Source organism: Onychostruthus taczanowskii, unplaced genomic scaffold (assembly GCF_017590055.1).
Source record: "Onychostruthus taczanowskii isolate IOZ18803 unplaced genomic scaffold, ASM1759005v1 scaffold1, whole genome shotgun sequence".
Classification (NCBI taxonomy): Eukaryota; Metazoa; Chordata; class Aves; order Passeriformes; family Passeridae; genus Onychostruthus; species Onychostruthus taczanowskii.
The window spans coordinates 24,955,558-24,978,200 of record NW_024496525.1 but is presented as its reverse complement, the minus strand read 5'-3'; the positions used below and the strand labels follow the sequence as shown (position 1 = coordinate 24,978,200).

The following is a 22,643-nucleotide window of genomic DNA, read 5'->3' as shown; positions in this document are numbered from 1 at the left end:
TTCATCACTCTGGGCTGAAGCTGATGGCCTGTCCAGAGCAGCACCCTGTGCCTCAGTGATTATCCACCCTGGAACCTTTCCTCACCTGCGGACAGTTTGGGGCTGGCAGCCACTGACAGTGTTAAAGGCCACTGTGGAGTGCAGAACAACTGCTGCAGCTCACACAGATGTGGGACTGGCTGTGGAGAGGCAGGACCAAAGTGTTCTGGTGCACAAAGGATGAGCCCCTCCTTGGATTTCTTATCAGAATGTATTAATGATGTGTGTGTGCAAAGAAAATCTGCCTTACAGCATAAGGTAAAACATAACAAGCCAGAAAATCTATTTTCAAATTCACAGTACATCAAATCTGAATGAGATAAAGAGAGTGTCTAATTTGAAGAGCAGAGTATCTCCATGTAATTGCTTGTCTAGGCACTGTAGCAACAATTTCGAATGGTACTGGTCATTGTGCAATAAAGCTGTCCTTCTGCAGCTCTGTGAGATAAGGCAACTGGCTGCAATCTCAGATTGTGGACAGAATTACAACAGGTAATGTCAAGAAAGTATGATGTTAAACATACATTTGATAAAAGGAGAAAATAAAAAATAATAGTTATGGACTGAATTATAGCAGCTTTCTCTAATGAAGTGTGTGGACCACACCCAGCATCTGTGGCAGAGGAGGGAAGGTGTCAGCTAAACCCAAAGGTTATGATGGAAATGGAAAGAAACCAGGCTCCAGCTGAGAGCAGGACAAGGAGGATGAGGAAACAGTTCCATGTTGCTCCCAAAAAACCCTCAGGGGACAAAGATTACTGCTGCAAAAACTTTAAAGGTAGTAAAATCCTCTGGCTGCAGAAGTTGTTTGTAACAAAGGTGTATTAACTTCTTTCAGACCTTAGCTGAAAACTACTCTGCCATTTCACTGAAATCTGAGTTGCGAAATCATTTTTTTTCTCTCAAAAAGTCTCTGCCTCAGGAAACCTACTTTAGTGGCTACACATGGAGTTTGGCTATGAGATGTTGTAGGCTGTGTGCTGGACTTGTTCTGATAACGCCCTGCTTTTAGGTCCTGATGGCTGAGCTCATCACTTGGCTACTGCAATATACACTGGAATTTAACTCTGACCATAAGTACATCACTTGATGTTAGTTTCTGCAACTAAAATATTTCATAAGTAGTAGTGTTAAATGCTTCCTTGCTCTGAAGGATTCTCAGCTGGGAGAGAGCTGGGAAAGCTATTTGGAATCATCAGCTGCTTAATTTCATGTAATTCTTCATAATCTAGGCAAGAACTTATAAGCAATTATGTCTTCCACTTTTGTGCTTAAAAGACTTCAGTGTGCTCTGTGCAAACATTGATTCAACCTCTGAACTTCTTGATTTTTAACATGGAAGTTGGCATGTCAGTAAGTGTGCACAGGTGTTGGGATCAGGTTTCTGATGCAAAGGATCACGTGGGAGAATTCAGGCCAAATTTATTCAAAGCTGCAGCCTCAATGAGCATTCCTGCTGAAAACTTTGTTCACTGGGGCATTTGCAGAGAGTGAAGAAAAAGGGTCTTAATCTGTTTGAAAGTGTTTGCAGATGTAAATAATTACTCAAGATTTGTGTCAGTATTTATACATGGGGTTTTTATTATTTCAGGTCCAGTTTCTCAAGGTTTGAGGCCCAGAGATGATAATATGGACTCCTGCTTGTAGCTACTTTCTATAGTCTTCTGGCTACTTCTCTTTCAACAAGAAAAACACTGGGAAGTTGTAATCCAATAGCATAAACAGGCTCAGCAGCAAGTGAAAAAGTCTGTGGTGCAGAGGTTCAAAACAGATGAGACAGGCCTCGCTGGGGAATATGAGAGGTGAAGCATAGCCCAGACTAATAAATTCTCTTCTATTGGCCCTGCATGGGTCTGCTCAAGTATTTCAGCCCTGCATTTCTGGAGCTGAGAGTGCTGTGGTTTGGCAGAGCCAGCCAAAAGCAGCCCAGTTTATTAGCTTGCTCTTAGTACTGGGGGTGCCTGGAGTGGAGGAGCAAGAGCAGCTGCAGGGAACCGGGAATGAGTGAGGATTGGTGGCTGCAATGACAGCCTGGAATGGAATGGTCACCAGAGGAGAGGGTAGCCAACAGCAGGAGTCAGTAAGGCAGGGCAACATCACCAGCTTTCTGAAGGTTTAGTTACAGAAAGACACAGCAGAGCATGGAGCACTCTGGGCGCTACCAGGAGGCTGGCAGAGAAGGAAGATCATATTTGCAGCTGACAAGAAAAGAGGTAAATTGGTTTCACTGCTGATCTTCAGACTAGATTTGTTTGGAACAAAACTCTTTCAAGGAAGGAGGGAGGTTTGTCTCCCATCCCAGCTAAAAACATCACAGGACAGTAATGCTCTCCCCATGCACATAAGATCAGGTTGTCCACATCTCTTACCATGCACAGCTGAATTGTGTGCTTATTGAAACAAACGTCCCAATTTTCAAGCAGCTGAAAAGACTGAAAGTTGTCCCAAGCCATCAGAAGAGCCACAGAGATGTGTTAATAGCCCCTCTCAAATTACAGGGCACAGTCTTGCCTGGATGAAGAAGGAAGGTCATATTGCAAACTGTTTTTGTCCTTTAACTGCCTTGTCAAGAACACTGGTTTTAATGACTTTTCCTTCATCAGAGAGGCCACCTGCAATCCCAATGGACGACTGCTGTTGCACTGCAACTCCAGCCCCTGGAGAGCCGTTCAGGCAGGACTGGAAGTCCTTGAGAGGCAGAAAAACCCTGGAGCATGACAATGCCGAGGTAACTTGATAGCAGCAAGCTGCACACAGGGGCCTTATCAGCAGTTAAACAACACACTTCTGTGAACAGTGAAAAGAAAGCTGTTTGGTCCTGTAAATTAATCCAGTGAGATGCCTTGAAATGTGTGATTAATGTGCACCTCAGGAGGACTCAGATAATTCTGGAAGAATACCAGGTTACTGGTATTTCTTTAAAACAGTGACCATGCATAATCTCATGAGTTCCATTAACAGGAGGCAGAGCCTCTCTGCTATGTGATACCAGTACTTGCAACTGGCTCTGTGCAGAGATGAACAGAGATGCTTTGTCAGCTCAAAATTTATACATCTGTGCTGTTGGCAGAGGGTCTCTCTCCCCTTACAACGTCTCTGGAGCTTGAAGTAGCTGTGTTACACTGCATGATGACAGGCATGAAATTCCTAGTTAGCAGCAGATCTGTGGTGTTATTAAATTTAAAATGAAAAATATTGTAACAGGAAAAAATACAGTCTTGGTGAATGGGGAAGCCGCTAAAGACTGCAAATCAAGACCTATGAGGACAACTGTGTAAAACTTCAATGACTGGAAATTTAAATGCTCTCAGAGTGTAAACAGCATTTTTTGGGGGAAGTAAACACTTTCCTCTTCTAATCCAGTCCCACCTTTTCCTCATATTTGCCTCTTGGGGTATTGTAGCACTTCCAGCTAGAGTAAAGGAGAAACCACCTTGAGACTTACAGAACTTTCTGTTTCCTGCAAAGAAATTTCCAAACCAGAACTTCCTGCTGAAAATTCTAAACCAATCAGCTGCGTGCAGTCCCTAAATTACCCTGCGAACTATGCACTCTAGTGGCAGGGGCTTTCTCACGCTCATTCTGTGTCCATGTGAAGCCTAACACGGATCCGTATTCCGACTGGACACGCCGTTTTCTAAGAACATTGTAAAACATGAAAAAATCGCTTTTTCTCTCTCAAACAGAAGCGTGGTTGTGCTTCTAGCAAAGCGAGGGGCAGCTCTGGACCGACTTTGCAGGTGTCACGGTCCAGCAAGAGCCAAAGAAGAGTCACGGGCAGCCATTTGGAGGCAAGTTTGCCCCAGCGAGCAGCTCAGGTGAGGCGGGAGAGTCCCGAGGTGCCGGGGAAACTCCCCCTCCGCGATAGCGATCGGTGAGTAAGCGCTGCGGGGCGCACCTGGCGGCGGCGGGGCCCGGCTGCGGAGCGCGGGCGGCCAGCGGGGCCGGCAGCGCCATCCCAGCAGGTACCGGGCCGGGCAGCGGGGCCAGGGCAGGATCCCCGCCCGGGGGCCGCGGGAAGGGCAGGTGCGGGCACAGAGGTGCGGGCAGCAGGAGCTGCCCCGGCGGAGGCGGCCGAGTCTCTGTGATTCCTATCGACTTTGGGAGAGGTAGGCAGGTAGGAAAGGAGTAACTATTTTGAAGTACTGGGGAATTGAGTCTTCATACAAATTAGGTCCGAGGTTCAGTTGTACTTCGAACAGTTTCGATGCGGTATTGCTGTATGAAAATGGCCTTCTAAAATTCAAATATTCTGTGTGAATTAGTAGCTAAGTGTTGTCACAGGCCAGCAATAGCTAATTAGATCATCTTCATCTACGCTTCAAGTAATTCGAGATGTGGTTTAGCCAAAACTCCAAAGGAAGTTGTGAATATATCTAGACAGTTTCCCTCTGCGTGGGATGAAATTAGCATCAGAAAACACATATTTACTGAAGTTATGTCCTGCTGTATCCAAGAGCACTGCTAAAGCAGCAGGTATAATTGTAAGGTGTTTCAAGTTGTCCTCTTCAAAGTTGTTGAGTCCATACCATGAAGCTGGATTCCTGGGTGGTTTGGATCACTCTGGTTGTTAAACAGCAATCTGAAATAAATACCATCATTAATTAAGCTGGTCTTGTAACTCTCCTTAGATGTGGATTTGATTTCTCTAGATAAGAATGACAAGGTCGATATTGTGACTGTTCCTACAATGCGCACTTCCAGTGATCCTGCTGGAATTGTGCAGGAAAATAACAAGATCCCAGGATGTTCACGGGGCCACAGCTGTCGAGTGCCTTCCCATCTAAAAGATCCTGTGAGCACCCGCACCTTGGAGCTGGACCCTTGCAGTCCTGACCCTCAGTCTCTGATCTGTGCAGGCTCAGGTTTTTCCCGGTGACACTTGCTGAATGCATTGAGGTTTGCTGTTCTATGTGCCTTTAGTTTTTACAGTGGTCATTAGCTGGGTGTCCAAGCTGTCCGGCATTCAGAAGTCAGGTGTACCTTGACGAGTTCTTCTTCGAGAGTCCAAGTCCCTATCAGGGAATCAGGACTACTTAAAAACCATGCAAGGGAATACACTGTCATGCCTTTTTTCTCCCCCTTCCTGTTCCTTCCTGGTTGTTTCTATAGCTGTTGGACACATGTGAAGAATCAAGTTCTGATTTTGCATCTTTCATTTCTCAAGAGAGTGCTAGACCCATAAACCTTTGTGCTGTTCTGGGCTGGTGGTCTCTGGCTTCTTACTTATGAAACTGTTTCACCTTGCTTTCAGTACACAAATATTCATTAGGTGAGCTGTGATCTTACAACTCTGGCTGGGGCATAAATCCAGGAGTGGGGAAGTTTAATTTTTCATCCTTTTTCCAGCTGTATGCTAAATATTAAAATATATATTTGCAGAACACGTGGTTGAGCAATACTTAATTTCAAGAGAATACATTTATTACTGAAGTGTCCCTTGATTCTTGCCAATACTTATAAAAATGACACCTACCAAAAACGTTGCACCCAGAGGATATGTTGGACTTCACAGATGTCACATGAATTCCACTGCCCTCCCCTGCATTTAATTTAGATGGTGGATCCCCAGGTGAATAATTCCTCTTTCTTCCTATGCTGTGGAAAGAATGAATGTGGGCGATATTGTTCAGTCATATGTGTAGGCTGTTAATTTACAATGCTGGAGAAAAAGTTTAGGCACTAGTCTCTTTTTCTTTGTCCTAAACCTCAGGCTTAGTTGTTTACCTTGTTTGTTCTGTCACTTGTTTGGTATCTGCTGGTTTGCTTTTCACTCAGCCTCCATTCATCCTACTGGTGGGTGGTTTTGTTCCAGTTGTAAGTTACTCTAAATGCACTCCCCAGGGCTGTGGCTTGGCTGTGAAACAGGCAGTCCTGCTCTGGCCCCCCATTTTCCCCACTGCATGACCCCACCTTGTGCAGTCAGCCACAGGGAGAGTTGAAAAACTACTTATTTTCTAAAAGGAAAAAAAAAAAAAAAAAAGTTGTTTATTTTGGTCATTTGATTTTGAATCTAATCAGTGAGCTGGGCCAGCTCACTGTGCAGCTGCATGTTTACTGGGTCCTGCAGGAGTGGCTGTTGGCAAGGCAGAGCTGAACAGCCCCCCCAGCAGCAGCAGCCCTTTCAGCAAGTTTGGGACAGGCAGGTGCAGCCCCCATGTGGGGTGGGCAGAGCCAGAGGACCTGCCTTGCCAGGACAGCCTCAGCTGGGAAGCCAGACTTTGGCTGGCTTAGGCCTCCTGTCTTTGTGTCTCTCCTGTCTGCTGTGGCTTATGCCACTTTGGTAAAACATTTATTGAACTTTTTTGCTTGATTAAGGTGCTATTTACTTAATTTAGTGAATTTTATGTGATGCATATCCTGACCTCTTTCTCCCCTCTTTGGACTCTTATTTAATTTTATAGGACAATGGCTTTGTTTACTCTGAATTGCTATCTCCCCAGATACCTTAAATCTGGTAAATATTCTCTCTAATCTAAGTAGGACAACACCCAATCTCTGTCAGCAGAGAACTTAAGATCTCATCTCTTTAAAGTGAAAGGCAGAGCAAGCTCTGACTTGAGGCAGAGCAGTCTCTGAGTTAAGCCATGTTGTCATTCTATTTAGTAATGCTGCTCAGGCTCCATCAGAAGGATTGCTTGTGCACAGGGAAGTTAGGCTGATAGCCTTTTGCAGCCAGGATGGATCTTCACATCTAAACTGAGAAGCCTCATGTGGGAAGAGGTTCAGAACCTGGGTTTGCTTGAGCTTCTTTGCGTTCCGTTATATTTTTTTTATAATCTGAGTGCATCAAACCATGCAGAATTGGTGAGGATACTAGTCTTAAGCTTAGTATGAGTACTTGTTTGCCTGTCATTGCAGTTGAAGTTTGCACTAATTCAGTGCCAAAAATAAATTATGTCGTCAATCTGGTGCTTATCTTTCCTGTAAATTGTACCCTGGTGATTTTGTTTGGAATCTTTGTTTTTCAGTGATCTAATAGCCAGACAAACTGGAGAGAACAGATAATTAGGTCCCAAATGTAGGGTGTTGATGTTTGGGGGGTCCTCGTGGTCACTGCAATGGCCTGAAGAGCGAGTTCTGGAGATACTCCTTTGGCAATTAAACCAGCTTTAAAAAAAAGCAGTCTAGAAGGGCCGTGCCCCAATGCCTTTGAAACCTCCATGGGACTCCATTAATCTAGCACCTGTACTTTGGAGGCTGGAGCCTGGCTCTGGGCAGGGTGCTGCAGCCTGGGCAGGGTGCCTGGCTCTGGCCCCAGTGCCTGTGGCTCGTCAGCAGAGCGTGCTGGGCTGCTGGGATGCACACCGCTGGTGCCTCAGCTCTGGCTGCAGCACGGAGAGCCTGAGGCTGCCTGGCTTTTGGGACAGCCTCATCATCAGAGCTGGTTTCCTTCTCCCTGAAGGAATGCAGCCCCTCTGTCCCACAGAGTTCTCATGCCTCTGGGCAGAGGGGGCTGGAGCTGGCTTTGCCCATCCTGCTGGTTGAAGCTGCCTCAGGTGCTCCATGTGGCCAGGGATGGCCCAGCCCTTGACCAGGGCTTGGCAGGGGCTGGAGAGGGCAGAGTAATGCGAGGCTGTGGCAGAATTCCCTCATAAAGTTCAGGCCTGCAGTCAGTCCACTGTGTTTGTACATCTTCCAATAAGGAAAGTGCCTGCCATGCAGAGAGGTGGGTTAGTCAAGATAAGGTTTAAAAGTCACTTGAGCAGTGCCGTTGTGGTTTGTGGTGAATTGATACAAAAGCAAGTTGTATCTTGTTTCTGAGAGAAATTCTCTTGTTTAGCACTCCTAAGTGACAACAAAAAGTTCTCAAGACCAGTTGAATTTTGCAGTAGGGGGAAATTCTAAAACTTTTAATTCTGCATTGGTTTTGTTGAGTTTTCTTTCTCCATGATTTACTTTTGCAAAAGGGAGTTGTTGGCCTCTAGATTGGGAGCTTTCTCTGACTTTCCCATTCAGGTTCTCCATCTTCTCAGCAGTGACCAGAGCTGCAAAAAAAATTCTTCCATGAAGTCTTAATAAAACACAGAACATCTGCCTAAATTAGTCTGGTTTTCATTCTGTTCAGTGGTATATGTACTTCCAGATGTAGTTTTTCACCAGTGTGTGAAATCATGGGTCCAAAATCTCTTAGGAAGAGTGTTAATTTAAACTCAATAAGATTTTTTAAAAGAAAAACCCATACATTTATGGTGTAGCAATTGTTCACTGTGCTGTTAAACAGGTCTGTCCTAAGGGAAAACAGGGAATGGTAGCTTCATGCTGCCAACTTCTGCTCTCATGACCTCTGCCTTCTCAGAAGGGAGCAGAGCCCCACCACCATGTCCCAGAGCTGTAGCAGCATTTGGCCAATAATGTTTGGGATCTTAGATACTGCCATTAAAATGAGACAGTTTTGATTTCTGCTGTTGCTCCCTGTGTCTGTGCAAACTCCTTGAAAAATGCCTGTTACACAATGCCTGCTTACCACTCATCTGGCTGGGTGGCTGCCAACAACTCCAGCCAGTGCAGCTCTCTGAGAGGCACTGCTGGGGCTGTTATAGTGGTTCTGGGTTCCTGGACTGGGTAGATTTCATTCAAAATGTAATAAATAGTTGTACTTTATAAGGACAGTATCCTTCTGGACTTTTATTTCAGTGTGTGTTTAGGCAGCTTCCTGAGCTCAGTACACATGCCCTGCAGAGCCATACTCCCCGTCTGGTTTGGATTTGAATTATTTAAGATCAGTTCCCATTTCCTGTTCTTGATTCATTCATCTAACCTGTTTTCATATATGAAATGTACTTGAGTCACCTTTCCTTCCTAATCTCAGACATAGTCTTTCAGCTTTCATCTCTACAACCTAGATGTTTGCTTCCTCTCACCACTGTGTAACTGGTTCTACAATGACAGTATGGGGCAGAACTGCTGAACTGGGAGTCCTCACCTATTGGAAACTCCATAACTGATGGGTTTTCTGTTTTCATCATGAAACGGGATAACAATTATGTGCAAAATAACTATTAAAAAACTGATCCACCTAAAACAAAGCAGTGTGTGCCCAAGTATATGTAAAGAAATTATCCATCTTCATTCTTGTTTTAATGGTAATGAAACTATTTTTCCATGCAGAATTGCTTGGGTTTCCTTCTTTCTTTTCTTTTTTTTTTTCTTTTTTTTCCCCAAATATACAGCAGAGCTGTTTGCTTTAGCTGGATGGTATATGTGTATCCATGTGTTTTCTGTATGGCTCTGTGGTCATGGCAGCAGCTGAGGAATCCTGAATGCCATTTAATGCTCTTTTTTAGTGTTGCATTGAGTTGGTTTCCAAGGGCCATCTTTTCAAAACTAGACACATTTAGCCATGTTAGGGAACTCCACAGGCAGATGCTCTTGCCTAAAATACCTTCTTCTTGGCTGTCTTGTTGAAAAATAAATCCAGATGTTTCCAGTTTTGTTTGGTATCAGAGCTATACAAGGACTGCTGACAGTTCTATTTTCATGGTTTCTTGGCATTAACGGCAGAAAGAGAAAAAATTTGATTAAAACCTGACACAGAATACCTAAAGAAAGTCTTAAGTTAGATTATAAAGTAACAATTGGTGATTGTTGTGATTTGTTCCTAATCTGCTTAGAGCAAAGGACTTATCTTATGTTGAATTCTTTCCATGTTCTCATCAAAAGCCAAGTTCTTTTTTTACAGATATTTTAGTCTCTTCAGCTTTCTTTTCTGGTGTCCTGACTTCAACTCTTGCTTTGCCGTTTTCCATCTGAATCCAGAACGGTCTGCAGTCCAACAGAATGGATTTATTCTTTTGTTTACTGCCCCAATACATACAATATTGTACATTCTTGTCCAAGTTAGTGAATTTATCTTCAGTTCACAGGAACAGTGTTGTCAGATTAGTAATTGGATGAATTGGTTACTTGCCTAATGCAACATTAGGAAGAAACATTATATCAACTTTTACAGCCCAGAGCACAAGGGATTCAGCATATTAAAATCCCAAGTTTTAAACTTTGTCAGGGGATAGATTTATAATGTTTCTTTCTTAATTCAAATATAAATCTCACACAAGAAAAACTGGTTCAGATTTACGGAAATTTTTCTTTTGGCACTTGTAAATTATATTATTAATATTTTGCATGCTGGGGTAGGATTGGATTAGGTCTACATTTAAGGGCTGCAGGTGCAAGGCTGTAGTGCTAAACCAGAGGCAGGGTGTCCCTGGGGCCCCTGTCAGAAGGACAACTTTGGATCCTGTACTGGTGCCAGGGTTTGTTCCCCTTCTCCAAGGGGTGCCTGAAAAGCAGAAGCCGTTGTTCCTGTAGCACAATAGCTCGAGCACACACACCTGCTCAGCTTTATTTTTCTTCGGGGAAGTAAGCAGCAGCAATTAGTTCTTTGTGAGGTACTCTGGTGCTCTGTGCCTGTGCTGCCTGTGCAGATGTGCTGAAAGCCATTTGGCCTCCTCCAGGCTGGAGCCCTGGGAAGAAGCAGCTGCTGAGCTCAGTGAGACCACAGCTAGATTGCACAAGTGATCTTTAGGGTTCAGCTCAGGGCCCGCACAAAGAGAGACATACATTAGATCATCTTTGTCTGGGCAGAGAAGCTGGAAAGAGAAGGCAAAGCTGGAGTGGGACACGGTATGTTCCCTCAAAACGCATGTGGGAAGATGTGGCTGCTCCAGAGAAGTTTCTGCCCTGGCACAATTAGAACTAGACCTCCTTGGCAGGAGGAGATGCAGAGCAGCTCATGGGCTCACAGTGAGTTCTGCTTTTACTGCTACAACAGCACCTAATCTAACAACTGATATCTGATATTGCTTTCCCTCAAAAGAAGCTTGCTGAAGTTAAATATTTTTGTACAGTTGTCACATCCTGACTGATAGCAGTGACATACTAAGCACTCCTGCTGATTACAAGAGTTTTAAACTTTGCCTGCAACTGTTAGCTGTAGGAGAGCCCAGCAAACAGTATCCTACCTGAATGCTCTGGCAGTCACCAAAGGGAGTGTGGAGGTGCTGTCTGCACCTTCCTCATCTTTTTCACTTGCTCAAAATACAGTCAGAAGGATGCAGAGCCAATAATGGACTGGTAATTAACAGTTTGGAATGTCAATACAGTGCTATGAGAGTGAGAGCAAGCTTGTCTTTACAAGTGTTATTAAATGAAATATTTTCTCACCTTAGATTATCTTGTGATGTTGTTGAGGCTGAGGTGGATAGTTCCTGGAGATAGGTAAAATATTAGTAGTGAAGGAAATTAGTTATTGTAATATTTTCTGAAATAAAAACATGTCTTTCTGCTAAAGTTGCTGAGTGTCGTGCAGGCATAACTTGTTGAAATTCACTGGTGTCAGAAGCTGAGGGGAGTGGGACATGGGCTCATAATGGGCCTTCTTGTCTTCAAAAGAAAAATTCTGCTTTAGCAAACTGTAAGTGAATGAGAGGAGGTTGCAGCACAGGACTGTGACGGTTCAGGCCCATGATCTGTTCCGTTCAGTTTCCTGTTTTTGTGATCACTGAGAGGAACATTTAAAACTTCCCCTGATGTGCTGCTGTGTCATCATTTACCAGTGTGGGACGATGCTTCCTGAGCTCAGGCAGTTGGTGGTTTGTTTGCATCATGGAGTGTGACTTTACCATCTATTTCTGTTACCTGATTCAACTGCATAACTGCTTAAACAACACTGGGAACCTCTTTGCCCAAGGCAGGCTGTGCAATGGTCTGCCATAAAATCTCCATCAACTAAACTAGGTTAATGATGCATGGCCTTCTCTTCAGTTTTAAATATGTAATTGCATTCTTTTTTTCATTTGCTGGACTGGGAGAGTTTTGCATCTCTTCATTATGTTTCTTTTGAGCTGTTTGTAACATGTCTCTCACAAGGATGTCTTTCTGGTTGTGTCCTTCAAAAGCCTCATCACTTCTATTTTTCTGTTGTGTTACTTCAGCATCTTCTTTGTGATCCACTGCTTTCAGGGTGAAATCCCTTTTCTTCCAGTCACAAAAAAAAGAGAAAGCCTCCCATTATCTTAATTTCATTGGAAGGCAGAAGAAGCAGAATAATCCCTGCATCCAAATTTCCAGAGTTGTCATGCTTTTCCAAGAGTTGTGGCTGCAAGCAGAGAAGGAGGGTGTATGTATGCACACACCAACCCACTAATTACTGCATATATCACTGTTGGGGGCTTCTTCCAGAAATAGGTATAGAAAGGAGCTCCTTATCATGCACCTGGTAGGTGTGTGTTGGCATGACATTTTTTGTTTCCTTTTTTTGTAATTCCTGCAGCCATCCTCCTGCTGCTGAGGTTTATAATGAATAGGAATGAAAGCTGTATCCTCTCTTTTCACATGCTCAGGTCCACTTGAAGTACCTGTCTCTCCTGTGTGGGCAGTACAAGTCAGACCTGCCTAGAGTCCCCAAAAAAACAGTTGTTGTTTTTTGTTGTTTTTTTTTTTTTTTTTTTAAACTGTGGGCTTTATGTTTTTGGTAAATGTGTGTGAGCACATGTGCTGCCCTTGCTGCTGTAGTAGCAAAGTACCTGGAGGCAAATATCTCAAAACCATTGAGGCTGTTTTACTAGGGTTGGCTGGTTTTGAGACGTGGTGGCCACCAGCCACCCCTCTTCAGTTGAAGAGCTGTGCTGAGAGGGGTGCACAGCTCCCAGACACTCTCTACCAGAAGCAAAACCACAAAACAGCTGGCTGTGGAAGTTAAGCCTTGAGCAGCATCTGCACCATCAAAAGATAATCCATCTGACCTGCGTCAGAAGCAGCTTCTGCTGTGCTGTGCTTCTGTAAAACATCTGGAGACCTGAGCTGGTGCTCTTATGCTCTCTGAAGGGTTTATATGACTGGGACTGACTGCATCTTCTGGATCCAAAAGGCAGAAAGTCATAGGGCAGCATGAACAGGTAGCACAAGAGGTATCAGAAATGAGGTGTTTGGCTGAGGTGTGAACTAGCAGGCTTGAGCTCACTTTCTCCAGAGGGCAGATCCTCCTGTTGCAGTGTCCTGGCTCTTCTGGGGTTCCTGGAGCTGTAGACACTTACATCATTCGAAGATCTGTCCCAAATGCTTTCTAACAACTGATAATCCCTTTTTTCCGGGTATTTTGTTTTACACATCCTGCTGTGTGAGAGTGTACTGCTACTAGAATTTTGCTGTGGCATGTTTCTAAAATGCAGATCTGAGAATGCATTATATATATTTATGACTGGCAATAAATCTCAAAACGTTTGAAACCACTGGCTTTGCCAGCTTTCCCTATTTGAGAACAGCTATTTCACCTCTGTTTCTATTGTGTAGTTGTAAATGTGTTACCTGTTCAACTCCTGTGGAGCAGAGCTGTGACTAAATGCAGTAAAATCCATTGGCAACCTGCAGTCTAGCTGCAAAACACCCTTTCCTCGTAAGGCAGTAAAGACTTGACATTTCTTTTCAGACTGCTTTCAGCTTTTAGTATTTAATATTGTGATCATCCGTTTTCTATCATGTTCTTTTTATTTAATGAGTTGTTGAAAATATTTACTTTCTTCTCCAAACATCTCTGTCTTGTAATCGTTCTGGAGGCATTTGGAACTAAAGTCTTTGATACTCTGTTTATCTGATTTTAGCTCAGTCAAAATTTCTATCAGAGGAATCTGGAAATCATTAAGATAATTTATGTTTTCCATCTAAACCCATTAAAATAATAGTTATTATAATTCTCTAGGCTCAGTGTATGTGTGTGGTTAGGTTTTAAACTGCTGTTTCCAGGATGTTCTAATAAGGTTGGCTCTCTTTTTGCCTTAGTGTGGAAGTACTCTTGTTGAGTTTCATTTGCTTATCTGACTTTGGCTTGATACTGGGAAGAGAGAAATGAAAAGCGTTACTGAATTTGGTGAAGAACACCAAGAATGAGAAAATTTGACACACAAGTGACAAGATGTGGGTTCAGTTCCCTCTTCTGCCAACTGCTTTCTATTTTTCTGAAAATGAGGGCAAATTCTCTTTTTCTCCATCCTTTTGTCAGTCTAGAATCCGAAAAATTGAGGATGTCCTTGTTATATGCATATTGCCTAACAAAAACTGACCCCAAAAAGTAGAGATAGTGTCACGGAGTCTTCTTGTTAAAATGGATGACATTGCTGGGAAGTCAGTAATTCTTTGGGATTTGGTGGTGCACCTAACAAATGTCTCTACAGTTCTGGTGTATTTCATAAATATATTCCCAGATAAATTCATGTTAGTACAACCTTTTAACAACTGTTAAATTATATAGTGATGATTTTTGGGTAGCAAACACCAGCAAAAGGATCTGGCATATGGGATAAGTTTAACCTTTGATAGAAATGTCAACTTCTGTCAAGATCATTAAATACTTCCTTAGTCTTCTATAATGTTTTTGTTTCTTTTCAGTTAATAAAATATACAACAGAACCTGCTAAATTTCTTTCTCTCCCACATGGTTAAGAGAAAACTTTTGCAAGCAGTGAAAGTTGTATAAATAACTGTAGGCAGCTTGGAAAATACAGATACAAGAAAATATATTAAGTGGGAGCCAAGCCATCTAATTTACTGCCAGGATTGCTCAAACAAAATAAAACAAAAAAAAAACCACCCAACAATATTTATCATAGTAGTTTAATTAAGTGAATTAAAACTTTTTAAAGTAATTGAGACCATGCATGTTATTGATTCCATTAAGTGCTCTAAGCAGAATGAGGGAGTGCTGTGTCTAAATGGCCTGTCCCTCAGCAAATGCAGTCTCTTTTTGTAATGTGGCTGTGGTGTAAGTCTAGAGACCCAAGTGCAAGGTTTGTCACTGAAACCATTACATTTGTAAGCTTAAAGAAGTGTAAACAGTGTTCTAGTCTCTTAGTCATGGAACTTTCTTCTCAGTTAAGCTAAAACTGAAATGGAGGCTTTAAGATGTGTGTCTATATACTTTGGCATTCACTATTGATATTGCCTTGCCTACTGCTAAAGAGCAATCTGTAATCCTAGCTCTTCTTTGCAGTAGGCAGTAATGAATTGCTTTATATTTGTCTTTAGATAGAAGAAAAATGTATGAAAGTTTGCATATTGATAAAAATGTAATAGTTAAACACTATCACAGCTGAGTTGGCATTACTGTGAAAAACATGGTCTTTTTTAATGATAGAAGAACAGGAGGTGTAGAACTGCATTATCACTGTTAAATCCTCAATACCCATAGGAAGCCCTTTCTTTCTAGGTAAGGCACTGTGAAGGAAAGGCAGCTGCTTGTGACTGATGATTTCCATTTGTTTATTTGCTCACATTAACTGTTCCAGCTAAACAATTCCCTACCATGAACTGAATTTTCTCTGTTGCAGAAAAATGAATTTTTCTATTTTATGTAGCTAGAAAGTAGGGCAGTACTAACATTTTGGTTTCTTCACTAGCAGTAGCGAATAAATTCTATCTGGACATTTTGAGATAAAAGTCTGTTTTGCCTATGCAAACTGCCATTGAGGCTTAGATAGCATTGTTGCAAAGCTTAGAGCAAACAGAGCAGCTGTTTCAGTCCAGTTTAAACACGGTGAACAAGAGCGAAGCATATTAACTCCAGCTGTATACTGATAACAGCTGGGAAGGAAAATCACTGCAGGGGAACCCAAAGTAAATTAGCAGCCTTGGCCACCATGAGTATGCCTCCAAGGGAGGAGCAGCAGTGAAAGTCTGATCATTAGAACCATGGAGAGTTTAATGAGAAATTCTCATGCCTCCTTTCATGCTTCTGTAAAGACACAGAGCAGGTTCTGGAGCTGGTGGCATTGCCTCTGAAGATTTTTGATGCAGGTCTCTTGCTGTACTCACACTCGTGGGCAATTTTAAGATGAAAGCAAGTACAGAGAGAGGGATTCTGTGCAAAGTAATGGTCTTTGAGTTAGAGGAAGGGTCCATAGCTTACTGCGTCCACCTGACATGTACAGAATTCGAGGGGCTTTTAATGCAAGAAAAATTTGGGGGGATATTACAGTTGTTTCCATAGGCTTTGTGTGATTCTCTAGCTGTCTTTGACTATACAAAGAATATTATGGCATTGTTGAAGCTGCAGTGGGAATGAACGGTTTCTGTGTTGGTGCACAGATGCTTTCAGAAATTTCTTGCAATTGAAATAACTAAGCAAACATGTCCATTTCTCATTTTTTGGTAAAACTGCATATTTTCTCCATGCTTTCCCCCTCTATCTTACTCATTGTCTTCCTCATCCCTTCAGCCTATGTTCATGTTCTGTTTGGTGTCTTCTAATCTTCATTGAGTTAGAGTTGTGTCTTGGGTATGTTCTCCTAAGAACCTTGCGTACATTAGGTGGATGTGAAAGGACTAGACTTAGCTGAAGTTTTGGACAGGAGGCAGCACAGCTGTCTGTGTCTCTCTGAAAAGAGAACATAAGGATATGAATAAAGACATTTAAATGAGGCCAGTTAGCATTGTCATAAAGTTCTTATAATGTTAACCAGCTGTTAGAGACTTGTTCTCATTCTTTTGTAGATTACATGCCTCTTATTTTGCTGAAAGTCAGCGTGCTTTGTTTCTGTGTGCACAGCAAACAATTATATAATAAACCAGGTCTTCAGTTTCATGTGTGTACAATTATGAGAAAGCAGTAGCTTCTCAAAGAAGGCAATTTTGGCATCATTCATAAAGCCTGTTTTCAAGTTAAAAGTATGGAGTATGTCAAGTGAAAAATGTAAACATGTATAGATGTATGTGAAAATAGTAGGGGAGTGAAAGAGGATAGGGGAAACATGAACAAGGGAAACAGAATTAAAAACACATCTTGCAAATGGCTTGACAATACCATGTCAAAACAGTTGTAAAGCTGAGTAAACTCCAAAGCCCAGTGGCACACACAAATATGAGGAGAATTTTAGTGTTCCCAAAAGACAGGGACCTGTCTGGGTGGATCACTGAAAGTATTTGAATGCCATTTGTTAAAACTAGCTCTTTCCTTGTGCTTTTATATAAAAGTGTTTTTTCTCAGTGAGAGAAATCTGATGGCTCTGATCCTTTTATGGCTGAAGTAACTTTCTGATTGATCCTGGGACTGTGTACAGAAAGCAACTGCATATTAAATAGCTGATAATACTGCATTCTGATGATACTTTCTCTCATCTACTATGGTTTGTTTTATTGTGTTTTTCAGGTCTGATAGCTGCACTGGATCGCTGATTGAGGTCCCCTCTAAATTACAACACTGAAAACAATGGCAACAGAATGTATAAAAACCTGCTGTAAATTGTGTTTCTGCATGGACAAGGAAAAAAGTGATTGTGAGTTCTGACATAATGAGGGTTTAATAAAAGTTTTGCTGCATTAGTGATGAGATTTCCCATTAATAGAATGACTGTGTTATCCCTGATAAACTTGATTTCTCTTACAACATCCAAAATTCTTGCCATACCCCCGCTTAGAGATTGAACCCCTGCTTGTTAGTATTATGAATTGGAACTGAGAAATAACAGTTGTCTGAAGTCTGCTCTTTGCAGTCTGGAACACTGTCCAAAAAAGCTGGCTTTTTTACCCAAGGTTTTTTAAAGGTCTTATATCTTTCAAACTCTAAGAATTTGAATGCTGCTGCTTTTTTTTTTTTTTTTTTCTTTTTTTTTAAACTCTGGTATTTTTAACTCTGTTAGGATTTTCTTTGGTGTCTTATTTGTTTGAAGAACTTGTCTATGACACAAGTGTAGCTCTTGTGCAAATTCACTTGAGAAGAAGGTAACTATAAATATAGAAGCTTGGGCAACAAATAGTTTGGATCCATACAGGTGTCAGGAGGATTAATATCTTTTCCTGGTGCTGCTCCTGAATGCTGTAAAACTGAATACTAGCAGCTGTTAAGTAAAGTATCAAGCAGAGATACTATTAAATAAAAGAGATCTGTTCATAGCATTGTTCAAAAATTAATGCTCATGTGTACTGTCTGTCTTGCTCTTTATTTTTAGCAGTTTCCATGGTGCAGGAATCTGAAGCAGTAGCTGCAAGCAAGCCAACTATTGTAGAGCAGCCTCCATTGTCTTCTGTGTCAGTGAAGCGTCAAGTTGGCTGTTCTGAGGATTATTTGCTTTCTAAACTGCCCCTGGACGGTCAGGAGGTGCCATTTGTGGTCCCTCCATTCAAACTGGCTTATGTACAGCCAAAGAACCTTCCCAGTGTCTCACATGCTGGAGGGATTAAAGGTAAAATACAGACAGTACTGCTGAAATTGTTGTTTAGCTTCTGCTGCACCTTGAATATTGTCAATATTCCTACTGAAAACACGTTTGCAGAACTTTGCTAGAAGCCTGGTCTTGTTTCAAAGAATCATAGATTGTGCTGAATTGGAAAGGGCACACAAGGATCATCAAGTCCAGCTCGTGGCCCTGCACAGGGCACCCCGTGAGTCATGCCAGGTGCCTGAGAGCATTGTCCGAACACCTGAACTCTGTCAGGCTGCTGCTGGGACCACGTCCCTGGGGAGAATGGGAAACTTGTTTCTTTTCTCTCTGGACACCCAGAGAGGTTTTGGGAAGTATGTCATCCAGCTATGAATCTCTGTGACGTTGTATGAATAAAACTGAATGGGACGATTGCACACCAGTGCTCGTATTCAAAAGTAATGGGAGATGCTTAAAGGAAGTGGAATCTTTAGAAAGATTTATTGAATTTAGTGGAGACAAGGAAACACCTAACATATCCAGTATCCGTATCTCTCAAGTAAAAGGAGAGATCATTTTCATGGTTAATATTCTGGTATGTTTTAACATATTAACACAGCTTCCTTTTCAAATTTTGCCAATAGATGGTAGGTGCTAGTATCTGGCAGAATTTTCGTCCCTATTATTTCCCGATCCTTTTGCTGTTTTTTGTGAGGCCAGGGGGCAGAGATCCCCTGTTACAAGGTTCCATGTGATACTGTTTCTTTTCTGCTTCACAACAATCTTGTGTTTCATCCTCTGTTACTCCCATACTCAAACTGCCAAAATGAGGTACGTGCAATTTAGACACAGTGGCATTTAAAAAGAATAGGATTCTGTCCCACTAATGTGAGTTACAGAGCATATGCTACTGTTAGGCTTTTAGTTCTGCCAGATGATGCATAGAATTAGGTAAGGGAAAATTTTGGCACAGAGACATACCTGAACAGTTGTTTTCTCTAGGATTGCTTTGCCTCAAGGACATGATAAGCTGGTAGTATGTTCTTAGTCCCATGTGACTTTATTTCCTTTCTGAAGGTGAAAAGCCTAATAACTGAAAGAAAACAATCATGCATTGCATTACAACTAGTGCAGTACTACTTAACTGTTTTGTGTTTGTGGGGTTTTATTCCCATCCTTCCCTCTTCTTTTCCCTAGGTCCCTGCTGCTGCTTCCTTCCTGCTCCTGCAGATCTATTACCAAACTTCTTCCGACCCACTGCTGCATGTGCCACTGGCACATGGCCAAGCTAAGCAGCCCAGCAGAGCTGTTCAATATGGACTGGCCATTCTGTGCCCCATCTGCTAGTGGGCTTCCTTTGGCATGCCAGCAGCCATTAACAGGCAGCTGGAGAGCTGGAGGTAGAACATGTGAGGCCCTCTCATCTCTGAGCCTGATCTCCCCAGTTGCCTGCTGTTTCAGTAGCTAGTTCTTGTAAGTCCATAGTTGGATATGCTGTGGAAAAGCAGGACATGCTCCTGATTATCCCCTGTCTTACCGGGTCTAGGTTTAGTCTCTGCCTTGTTTAGTCTAATCTCATCCTCAAGATACAGTACAGAGAAGTTCATCAAGGACTCTGAGGCATGGATGTTCTCCAGCGAGAAGGAAGATGTCTAACAGCCTTTAGCTGAATGTTTTCCTTGTTCATGCTGTTCTTACACATTCTTAACAGTCAGTGACTTGTCTACATTGAGAATTCTGCTTCCTGATAATTTCAGAGGGACATGATGTGCAGAGTGGTCCTTTAGGCTGCAAGCTGTTAGATCTTCTGGCAGGATGACCTGACTCTTCATAATTGAGTCTCTTGAGCAAATATTTTAAATTTTTGAACAAATATTTGAAAAGTGACTCTTACGTCAAGTAGGCAACTTTCATTTCTCTTTCCAAATATAAATACTATTTTTTTTAAGTACAGCTTTATGCTGCATAAAGTTGTGCTTAAAAATGCAGTGTTTACTTTTTAGGGAGATTTACTAAATAGAGTGAAGTGTGCTGTTGTTCTTTTTTCACATTAGCCAAAGCACCAGCATACTCAAAAAATGTATTCAGAGTACTTTTTTCTTAGATCGTTGTTAAATAACCATAGAAGTCCAAGTCCTGCTCTCAGTTCCTCACCATTTTCTGTGCATGTCTGACCATTTTCCTTTAGTGAAACAGGACATGCTCAGTGTTAGCTCTTGGCAACTCTTCTGAAAGCAATTAAGTTCTGGCAGCCTTTCTCTTCAGCGCTCACTGCAGTGTGTCCCATGCTCTCACAGAAGTAAGCTAGCAGGAAGGAGTGCTCCTGGTCTGGAACACTGGATTTTCCATCATCTGTTGTGTAGCAATTCTTTGTGGCCTCACTTTAGTGCTCATCCTGATTTATGTCATGATCAAGCCCATTTTGCTTGAGTTCTTGCTTTATCACTGCCCATGTTCCATCTCAGTGTTTAAGTTTTTTACTTTGCTAACACATGCAGGAGAGGACTCTTGAGCAGTGGTAGTTTTCCTCTTATGGTGCAAGACACCTGCAGAACTGAAGGCACTTTATTGTGGGGTAAAGAACTTTTTAAGAGATAGGTTGAAGTCCAGGGAGGTGAAGAGAAGGAAGCAAATATCAGAGTTTGGCAGAATCCAGGTCATCCCATTCGCTAATGTGCTGTTACATGTGGCTTCTTTTCAGTCCAGACAGTAAAGAACACTACAGCAGTGTTCTTCACTGTTCTGCTGACCGAGGCATACATGTTTTTTCTGAAATTGTTATGAGCTGAATAAAGGGGTGGGATTCAAGCAGTCTCAGATATGTCTACTTACAACCCACAATTCAAGTAATTTTGGACCAGCGATTTTACCATGGACAGACTTGCTATGGAAAGTAGATAAGGAGACTGCAGTCACAAGCTGCATTATCTTTGCATACAAGATCTTCCTGAAGGTCTGGGGGTCTGTTCATTCAGTAAGAATATGCTGGGGGTAGGTAACTAAATAATTTGGAGGTTTTCTATACACAGAGTGCTACTTTTCCTGTTAACTTCTGTCTTGCTGTCTGTCTTTGGAACCTTCTGTATTTAACTACTTAGGCATTTACTGCAAAACCCCAAGAGAGGGTATGCATAGTTTTTTATGGCCAATTTAATTCCAATGTTTGCTCACACACTGTGGAAACCTGACATAATGTGAGTGTGTGTTTTAATTTTTTTTTCCCTTTACCCAGGGTAGATAATACTGAAATATTTTGTCCTTTCCCCTGAAGGCACTCTGCCTGCCTTATGAAGCCAGGCAGCATGTGTTATGTCTGGAACTCTTGCATTTGATGTTTGCTCCACAGAGTCAGCCAGAGCCTCGTTCGGTGAGCGGAAGGCAGAGCTGCACGGCGTGCACCAGTGGCCCGGCTGTGACGTGTACAACCCCTTCTATCTGGAGCATCGCGTTTCCCCAGATCTCATCAGGCGCTTCCAGACAAAAGCAGATAGCAGGAAATTGTACGGATCAGGTGAGAAGGACCACACCTTTGCTTCTCTGTCTTCCTCCCCTTTTCAGGGGTTATAGGTAAGAGGAATAAAAGCCATTAGTCTACAGAAGACTTGTTTGGTTACAGCAGTTCTCAACCTGGTCGGTGTGCTACACACATTCCTTGGCTGGTGAATCAATCTGCAGAGCCAGCTCTGCTTAATTTTCAGCTTCACTTTTACTTTTTGTCTTTTAGGGGCTTAACAAGGCTTGCATGCATCACACAAAGGTAGAGAAATTAGCAAAGTAAGATACCACAGTTCCCTCTGATCCAGACCAGGATGCAGTACTGGGGATTTCAGCTACCAGTAAGAGGAGTGAGGGGGCTGGAAAAAGGAAGCCAGGCAGTATGTTGAGTAGGAAGAGTGCATATATGGGGAGAGGAGCAAGCACCAAAAAACATTCAGGAGCAGATGATAAGGACAGGTGCAAAGTGGGGCATGATACTATATGCCAACATTGTTGTCATTTGCTTTTGAAGCTACAGCAGTGTCCCACTTCTCAGTGTGTAAGAATGAGGGAGATCTGCGAGATGGTGAAAGTTTAGATAGAAAGTGTTTGACTGCCTAGGTAAAAATTGTCTTCTGTGCTGTTCATTGGTGTATGTGTCCTGTAGTGAATGCTGTTCAGACTGAAGTAAATGACTAGCTGGTTTGTGATTGCCAAGGCAAATGCATTCAGAAACCTCCAACACTCCAGGAAAGGTACATGCTCTCCATGAAATCAGAAGCTGGCAACAGCTCACATTTTTAAAGATGTTTTATTTAGAATGGTATAGCATTCTTATTTTCAGCTGGGGGAAGATGTCTCAGTCTGTGTTCTGTTTTAAAAGAATTCTGAATCACCATAGAGACTACATGAAAAGACTATTCCATACATTTTTTTTAAGAGAACAGAACACATGTAGAATTTTAGCAACTTTTAACACATATGGTTTTACCAGGC

At 42.3% G+C, this 22,643-nt stretch overlaps 1 protein-coding gene across 6 annotated transcripts in view; it reads left to right on the top strand.

Moving 5' to 3' along the window:
- The first annotated feature begins 3,552 nt into the window (after positions 1 to 3,552).
- The window catches only part of TC2N (tandem C2 domains, nuclear), a 32,484-nt gene continuing 13,393 nt past the window's right edge, over positions 3,553 to 22,643 (top strand). Inside the window, exons 1-5 of one of the 6 annotated variants that reach the window (XM_041401216.1) lie at positions 3,553 to 3,913; positions 5,422 to 5,611; positions 17,180 to 17,306; positions 17,979 to 18,212; positions 21,517 to 21,681. In XM_041401216.1, coding sequence (XP_041257150.1) covers positions 17,240 to 17,306; positions 17,979 to 18,212; positions 21,517 to 21,681 — 466 coding nt within the window. In that variant the 5' untranslated portion in view covers positions 3,553 to 3,913; positions 5,422 to 5,611; positions 17,180 to 17,239. The other 5 variants (XM_041401232.1, XM_041401249.1, XM_041401209.1 and 2 more) reach the window with 5 other exon arrangements.